The sequence below is a fragment of the Hibiscus syriacus genome, unplaced genomic scaffold, assembly GCF_006381635.1.
Source record: "Hibiscus syriacus cultivar Baekdansim isolate YM2019G1 unplaced genomic scaffold, ASM638163v2 tig00001928_pilon, whole genome shotgun sequence".
In the NCBI taxonomy this organism is placed as follows: Eukaryota; Viridiplantae; Streptophyta; class Magnoliopsida; order Malvales; family Malvaceae; genus Hibiscus; species Hibiscus syriacus.
The window spans coordinates 85,255-94,096 of record NW_024061899.1 but is presented as its reverse complement, the minus strand read 5'-3'; the positions used below and the strand labels follow the sequence as shown (position 1 = coordinate 94,096).

The following is an 8,842-nucleotide window of genomic DNA, read 5'->3' as shown; positions in this document are numbered from 1 at the left end:
GCATAATTCTACCTTCGAATGATGGTATATTAAATGAAAAATGTTAAAAAGGTATATTAAAATTTCTTTGAAATTATTTTATCAGTACAAATTCATATTATTTTGAAAAAGATCGATGATGACGATGATAATTAATAATGGAGCTTGCATAATTGCATTATAGAGTTGGACTTGCCTTGTGTTTTGTTTTTGTTGAGATTCTATCCTTTGACTTCTCCTCATGTGTTGAATACCAATTATGAATTTGTGATCATATATATATATTCTCAAATGAAATTTATTAAATAATTTTAATTATAAAAATAAATATATTTTTTCTATAAGTTTAAATAGCTATTTAAAGAATAGGTTGTCAATAATTAAAAATAATAATTTAAACTTGTATTTATCTTATAATTTTCTTAAATTATTTAGATATATTCAGTGGTGGCAAATAATTCATTCGGATTGGATTTGGGTCGGGTCATTTCAAGTCGGGTAATTTTAGGTCTAGATTAAATTCAGTTTAATTTTGCTCGGATCGAATCTGGTTCGGATCTAATTCGGGTGTACGGTGAATTAGATCGGGTCGGGTGATTATTGGATCAGTTTTTTTCCAGATCGGATTAATATTAAATCGGTTAATTTTTGGATCGGGTCAATATAGAGTAGGCTATTACAATAGATTTAAAACTGGTCAAAAAAATAATTTTATTAAACTAGTTTAATATTTTTATAATATCAAGAGTTTTAATTTAATTTAAAACATGATTAAATTAATAAAAATATAAATATGAAAAATTAAATTTATATTATGATAATGAAGAAAAATATCAACTAACCATAGTAATTTCCCACTACGCCCACTGTAGCGCACAACGTCCCCTAAAACCCCAACGCGACTGGAATGTACATGGTTAATGGCTTACAAGGCAAAAGATAATAGGCTGCGCGCGTAATGTACTTAGGCGTACGTTAGGAATGGCGGGCTAATATCTTGTCGAAGCCCATATCCACGTCCACTTCAGCTAAGGTGGAGTGAACAGATATTAAAAGAGTATAATAATAATTTCCATAATAATTAACACAACGTTATAATTTTATTCAGAAATTTGTATTATAAAAAGATATACAAACGATACTAGTAGTTAAAAGATTAAAATTATTTTAAAAAATCACCTTTATTAGTGTTCCGTAATAGTAGTTAATAATATTTTAAAAATCTTACAACTTACTTAAAAAATGAAATGATTACGGTTTTATTATGTAAATATTTTCTAATTATTTAGAATAATCACAATTTATCTCTGGAAAAAATACGTTAGGTTGTGTTTTATTAGAAGTCTTTTATCTTATATGACATTTAAGTGAGTAAATATATTAATTTATGTGAAAAATATGATCAATTTGAGAATTTTAATTTGAAATTCATTGAATTTTAGGACATCCGAACAATCATCGTGCATGTAACTTGCGTGAATGAATTTCATATTATTATGTCGACTTTTTTCATATTAATCACTCTTCAATAAAATTATTATCGTCATTATTTTCGATAGATTCACAATGTCAAAGTCTACTCAGATTTTAAAGATTTAATTTAATTATTTTATAATCTGTATTTTCATTGTGATTTGCGGTAAGAAATGGCTCGAGTGTCTCAAAATTCAACGAATTTAAATTTTAAGTATTTAAAAGATTCTGATCAATCGTGTTTTTAATGTGACTTACATTCTAAATTAGTCTTTAAATTTTTAAATGCTTCAATTTCATCACCAAACTATGACTTTCATTTTAAATTAGTCCTTAACCTTTTGAACATTCTAATTTATCCCTACACCATGACCCTCTTTCTAAATTAGTCCCTAAAATTTTAAATATGCCAACGTCACCCCTGAATTCATCCAAATATGTGATTAGTTTCAACCATAATTTAATTTAAATTTTATTTTTTCAAACATACAATAATATAACTTGGCCTAACGATTTTATTAACAAGGGATATGATAAGAATATATATATAGTTTGGGATGAAATTGGAATGCTCAAAAAGTTATGGGATCAATATAGAATGAAAGCAATAGTTTAGAGATGAAATTGAACTATTCAAAAGTTTAAGGATTAATTTAGAATTATAGTAATAGTTTAAGGATGGCATCAAATATTTTTGAAGTTTAGATACCAATTTAAAATAAATATTATAATTTGAGAACATATGATACAATCAACTCTAAAAATTTACTGAATGAGATAACATATATAATAAAGATTCATTATATAAATTCTAAAATATGTGTTTGAAGAAATTTTCATTCAATCTAATCAGGAAAAATAACTATTTTTTTTCTCATTAAAATTATTTGTTATTAATTTTTAAAATTTATTATTGTTAAAAATATAGAAAAATATATTCTAAAAAGTCTTCAATACAATAACTTTTAAATATATATCTTATAAAATTTAATTATTTAAAATAATTCAAATAAAAAATTAAAATTTAAAAATTAACTTTTAAAATTTTAATAAAAACACTTTTTTATGAGACGGAAATAATATATATATCTAAATAATCTTTAATGCATGTTATATCAATAAATAATTTATATAATCACTATATTTAAATAATAAAATCAATAATTGCAGCTCACTTTTAAATTTAACGAGCGATATATTAGGCTGAATTTACGAGATAATGTTGTGAGAAAAAAAAATCACGAGGTAACGCTTTCCAACAATTAATTGTTGAGATAGGGTGTTTGCTACAGGTCGAATATAGATCGCCAGGTGATCTGGGGACCAATGAAGGTCGCCAGGTGGTCTGGGCGCCATGCCGTTTGAGTTTGGGAGAAACAAAATGTAGTGTTATCTCTTCCTAGTCAAACAATAATTGTTTGGGTTAAATGCAAATTTGGTCCTCATAACTTTGCACTCTCATACATGTATTTATTTTAGTCACAAACAATTATAATTTAGTCATACATGTTTCTTGTTTATCCTATTTTAGTATGTATTTATTTTAAAATTGATTATTGGGATATCTTGTTTTGTATTCAATAATTTTTATTTGTTCTACGTTTATTTATTTCGAGTATTTTTCACTATTTTTTAGTTTTATTTAGTTTTATTTTATATTGGAAAAATTTGCAAAATAATATCGTTGGTAGGGAGAAATAAATACATACTAAAATAGGATAAACAAGAAACATGTATGACTAAATTATAATTAAACATAAATACTAAACAGTGGCTAAAATAACATGTTTACAAATTTCATGGCCAATTTTGAAAATTAAGGAAAATATATAAAACACATGAAATCAGTGATTAAAATGAAATAGCTAAAAATATTATGATCAAAATGAAGCATACACAAACTTGACAGAATAAACAACTAGTGACTAAAATATAATTATTAAAATATACATGCCTGAAACAAAACATTAAAAATGTCACTAAATGATTAAACAAATAGATTACAAAGCATAGGGGACCGAAAATGCTATTATCCCCTAAATATTAAAACACGCGTATGAGAGTGTAAAGTTGTGAGGACCAAATTTGCATTTAACCCAAACAACTAGTGTTTGACTAAGATGAGAACACTACATTTTGTTTGTGAAACAACCCAAACCCAAACGCATTACGCCCAACATACATGGCGACCTTCATTGGTCGCCCAGACCACCTGGCGACCTTCATTGGTCGCCCAGATCACCTGACGATCTATATTCGAACTGTAGCAAACACCTTATCTCAACAATTAATTGTTGGAATGCGTTATCTCGTGATTTTTTTTCTCACAACATTATCTCGTAAATTCAGCCGATATATTATATTATTAGAATAATGTAATCAGCGATTATTAAATAAAACAATAAAATAATAAAAAAGCTTGAACTTTTTTCTTAAACTGATTTATTTATATATTTCCTCTCCTTTTACCATAATACGCAAGATGTTGCTTTACCTTCTTCGTTAGCTCATTCACGGCAAAACTCACGAGATATTGCTGTGAAAAAAAATAATTCACGTAATAATGTTGTCCAAGAAATAATTGTTCAAATGGTGTGAATTATACAATGCATGGATTGGTCGCCATGCAAGCCAAACGAGATTATAGGTCGCCATACACTCGGTGCGACCTTGTAGTTCGCCATGCGAGCGGCTCGAACTCTTCCGTGATTCTGCTGAAATCACGACAAAGGTGGCTCTGCCTCCCTCACCCCTGTCTCCCTCATGCATGCAACAATGAAATCACGACAAAAGTGTTCTATACGAGCTGTGGCGAGAGGATGAAGTTTTGCTACGAGCTGTGGTGAGAGGATGAAGCTTTGCATGCGCCATGCATGTCGGAAGAGGTTGACATGCACGTCGGAAGAGGTCACCTGCATGCAGTGGGGAGCAGGCGAGCATGCAGCGGGGAGCAGGGCGTAGGACAAGGTCGCCCGGAGGGCATGACGACCTATGCTGGGAAGCTGCCACGTCGAAGGTTGCCCGGAAGGCATGACGACCTACGGCCAACACTGTGCAATTCGTCCTATTTAAAAAATTAATCTTGAGAATACGTTATATCGTTAAATAAAAAATTCGAGAACATTATCTCGAAAGTTTTGCCGGTAGTTCACAAATCAAAGCCTTTTACAATTATAATCTGCGAAAAAGAGAGAGAACGCTTTCATTTTCAGTTTGGATCTCCGGTTCGGGTTATTGGGTGCCCGGCTTTAAAGCTTGAATCTTCATCGTTGAAATGGAATCATTCGAGCTTAAGAGGTCGAAGGACTCGGTGAACTCGGACCAGTCAGCTCACTGGTCCTCATTTCCCGACGAAGTGCTGGAGCGAGTTCTGTCACGTTTGAAATCTCACAGGGACCGGAGCTCCGCCTCTTTGGTTTGCAAGGACTGGTATCACGCGGAACGGTGGTCGAGAACCAACGTTTTCATCGGGAACTGTTACTCCGTTTCACAGGAGATCGTCGTGCGGCGGTTCTCGAGAATCAGGAGCGTGACGTTGAAGGGGAAGCCTCGATTTTCCGATTTCAACCTGGTGCCGGAAAACTGGGGCGCCAATATCCACGCGTGGCTGGTCGTTTTCGCGGCCAAGTATCCGTTCCTCGAAGAGCTTAGGCTCAAGCGAATGGCGATCAACGACCAAAGCTTGGAGTTCCTCGCCGTGTCTTTTCCTAACTTCAAAGCTCTTTCTCTTTTAAGCTGCGACGGTTTTAGCACTAACGGACTCGCCGCCATTGCCACTCATTGCAAGTAAGTTCGTCACTAATTATACTTCAAAAATCCATTCTTTTTCATTTTCCAGTGATGGAAATCGTTGAAAAAATCTTCCTTTTTCAGTTTTTGTATGTTTATTTCTTGGGATGTGACAATTTCCTGTGATTTTCAAGTATCATTTCCTATGAAAGTCTTATTATCGATGTCGTTTTTCATTATTGGGAAATTACATGGTAAAATAGAAAATACTTCTACTTTTACGGTACAGTTATGGCTGTTAATAAGTATTCAATCCATTGATCTAATTTTTCTCTTCTAACTTCATTAGTGATGTAAAGTAGATTTTTTTAGGTTAACTATTGATATTTCTTCAATTAATTCAGATGGAATATTATTAATAGAATAATAATCTAATATTAATTTATTTTATTTACAATAACAAAATTCAAACTCTGAAACCCAAACTTATACAACTAATTTCTACTTGAGATGAAACATAAGATTGATGGAAGTCTCCTTTTCCTAAGGTAGTATACTTTGTTTAGAAAAATATTTATTTTTTAATCAGAAGATAAATATTTACAAGTGATTATCCGTTTAAGTTTATTAAAATTTCTATTTTATAATTTTTAAGATTTTAATATTTCTTATCCTTTAAGAGAGGAATGATAAGTAATTTTAGTGGAAACTAGAAATGAAACAGCTCCTACTTTCCCAATGCTTTCACTTTCTTTGTCCTCCTTTTAATTTGATGTGACATTGAAGCTTTTATTATGCATTTATTGTGGGCATATCCTTCCCTGATATGCCTATTCTCATCGGTTGGAAGAATTTACATCTTTTATCTGTTCTTTAGGAATGATCGATGAACAAATCCACCTACTTGGTTTCGTACTGCTAATTTACCTGTAGACATGTTAATGTTTTGAGCATTGTTGAGTCTGCTCCAAATTTCGGTTTCTAACTTCCGATTTTCGGTTGCAGGAACTTGACTGAGCTTGACATACAGGAGAATGACATTGATGATATAGGAGGTAGTTGGTTGAGCTGCTTCCCGGAGAGCTTCACGTCGTTGGAAGTTCTCAACTTTGCCAACTTGACTAGCGATATTAATTTCGATGCGCTTGAAAAGCTCGTCGGTAGGTGCAAGTCGATGAGGGTCTTAAAGTTGAACCGGAGCGTGTCCTTGGAACAATTACAGAGACTTCTTGTTAATGCCCCTCGATTAGCTGAGCTCGGTACGGGTTCATTCTCGCAGGAACTTATTGTCCGTGAATACGAAGAGCTCGAAAGCGCATTAAGCAATTGCAAGAATATGCATACGCTATCTGGTCTGTGGGATGCCAAGGGCATATATCTCCCGGCCTTGTACCCTGCATGCACGCATCTAACGTTCTTGAACTTGAGCTATGCTGCTTTGCAAAGTCTTGAACTGGCTAAGCTTCTTCCTCACCGTCGACGACTTAAACACCTATGGGTAAGAAGACTCCTTTCATTCGAGTCTTTCCTTTTTCTCTGTTGTTTGAGCAAAACAATTGTGGTGAGCTGAACTTTGTAAAATTTTCTTTTGTTATAGGTCTTGGACACGGTCGAAGACAAAGGACTGGAAGCCGTTGGATTGAACTGCCCTTTGCTCGAGGAACTGCGAGTTTTCCCTGCTGATCCGTTTGATGATGAAATTGTACATGGAGTCACTGACGCTGGGTTTGTGGCCGTGTCTTTTGGTTGCCCAAGACTCCATTATGTCCTCTATTTCTGTCGTCAAATGACAAATGCTGCTGTAGCAACCATTGTACAGAACTGCCCCGATTTTACGCATTTCCGATTATGCATAATGAACCCAGGTCAACCGGATCATCTCACAAATGAACCTATGGATGAAGCTTTTGGTGCTGTGGTTAAAACCTGCACTAAACTTCAGAGGCTTTCAGTTTCAGGTCGCTTAACTGATCGGACATTTGAGTATATCGGTAGATATGCTAAGAACTTAGAGACGCTTTCAGTGGCTTTTGCCGGCAGCAGTGACTGGGGGATGCAATGTGTTCTGGGTGGTTGTCCAAAACTAAGGAAACTCGAGATAAGAGACTGTCCGTTCGGAAACGCAGCACTGCTGTCGGGTTTGGAGAAATACGAATCTATGAGGTCACTTTGGATGTCGGCCTGCAATGTGACAATGAATGGTTGTAGGCTACTTGCGAGGGAGATGCCTCGGTTGAATATTGAGGTAATGAAGGAGGATGGAAGTGATGATAGTCAAGCTGATAAAGTCTATGTTTATCGTTCGATTGCAGGCCCAAGGAGGGATGCCCCGCGATCTGTCCTTACTCTCTGAAATGGTTGGTAATCTCTCTCTTTCAGAAACATGTGCTCTCTTTCAGAAACGTGTTTGTCTTTATTCATTAATACTATGCATGGCGATTTGCAGAACTTAGAACTGATTTTCGACCCTGTTTCTTCCTTTTTTAAGGTACCAGGCAAACAGAAAATCATTAAACTTTGGACAGTCTAAGCCTCTAAAGCCGCTAACGTCGGGAACAAATTTGCCTCGCGTGCTTGATTTACTGCACCCCTGAAGAGCTAGATCGTGAAACTGCCAATGCAGAAGTGTATGATGCAGCCATGGTTGGGCGTCACAAACGAACTAAAATCTGTCACTGCATCACATTGCCACCCAGGTCGATACCCCCTGTCAAAATCCTGCACACAGAACAGACAGCAAGATGCACACTGTTTTTAGTTTCTCATGAATCCAATGCCTCATACCATGTTCCTGTAAACGATAACTTAGATCCCTAACCATTTTTTTTTATAAATTGGACTATATCAGTTGATTCAGTGGCTTCTAAGATGTCAAGAATCTTTGCAGCTAGGTGAAGTGCATCCTTCTGCATTGTCTTGACTCTTGAGCATGTCGGTCTCACCTACAATTGCTTTTCCCTCTACCATGGAGAAAGGAGCATGAAGACAAAGGCATTGCAGACTTGAAACTATATGATGGAAGCTTTATATAGAAAAAAAAAACATTAGGAAATGGGTGCTTGAGTTTGTGGTAGTAATTGTATGACTAGTTTCATATGTTTCTTGCCCTTTGTATTTTGATCAAACAATTGATTCGCTTCTGGGTCCTTACAACGCTTCTTATTAACCAAAGTAACAATCAGAGACTAAATTGGAACCTAAGAAAAAGTAAAAGAAAAAAAGAAATCAAATTCTTCAAAATAAAAGAGATTTAGAAAGGAAATAAAATACTTTTTTATATTTAATCTATCGATCTGAATTAGTTGAGGTCTGTCGTTACACAATTTTCTTAAGATAAATTTTTGGTCACTCTTTGTTGCTCGATATCTTTTGGTTGTTTGTCTCACAAGATACAACAACTAGACGATCGGCTACAGTAGCACAATAGTAGAGATCACGAACTTTACTTGCCTTTGACTATGACTGGAAAAACTAAACAAAAAAATATTTTCTAAGAATGAAAGAAAATATTTTTCAAAAGAAGAAAACTTCTTGAATTCTGAAATATCCTCAAGAAAGTTCCCACGTCATTATGTTTCTTCTCAAGATTTGTCTCGAGCTACATACCCGGATTCTATTATGGATATAGTTATAATCGTTTGTCTTTAGGATTTCTAAGAAA

At 34.2% G+C, this 8,842-nt stretch overlaps 1 protein-coding gene across 3 annotated transcripts; it reads left to right on the top strand.

Annotated features, from left to right (window-relative positions):
• Positions 1-4,605: 4,605 nt before the first annotated feature.
• On the top strand, positions 4,606-8,211 carry LOC120137017 (protein TRANSPORT INHIBITOR RESPONSE 1-like). 3 transcript variants are annotated; one of them, XM_039152906.1, is made up of 4 exons: positions 4,606-5,238; positions 6,187-6,679; positions 6,779-7,538; positions 7,670-8,211. In XM_039152906.1, exons 1-3 carry the CDS (start codon positions 4,727-4,729, stop codon positions 7,532-7,534), a joined length of 1,761 nt encoding a protein of 586 aa, XP_039008837.1. In that variant the 5' UTR covers positions 4,606-4,726; the 3' UTR covers positions 7,535-7,538; positions 7,670-8,211. The 3 variants fall into 3 exon arrangements, with proteins under 3 accessions (XP_039008837.1, XP_039008831.1, XP_039008826.1); XM_039152900.1 differs by having other exon boundaries at positions 6,779-7,542; positions 7,677-8,210; XM_039152895.1 differs by having other exon boundaries at positions 6,779-7,542; positions 7,670-8,209.
• The last annotated feature ends 631 nt before the right edge of the window (positions 8,212-8,842 follow it).

Coding starts and splice junctions, on each gene's coding strand:
- LOC120137017 (XM_039152906.1), top strand. CDS start 4,727: ATGGAATCATTCGAGCTTAAGAGGTCGAAGGACTCGGTGAACTCGGAC. Junction 5,239..6,186: donor GCCATTGCCACTCATTGCAA/GTAAGTTCGTCA, acceptor TTTCGGTTGCAG/GAACTTGACTGAGCTTGACA. Junction 6,680..6,778: donor GACGACTTAAACACCTATGG/GTAAGAAGACTC, acceptor CTTTTGTTATAG/GTCTTGGACACGGTCGAAGA.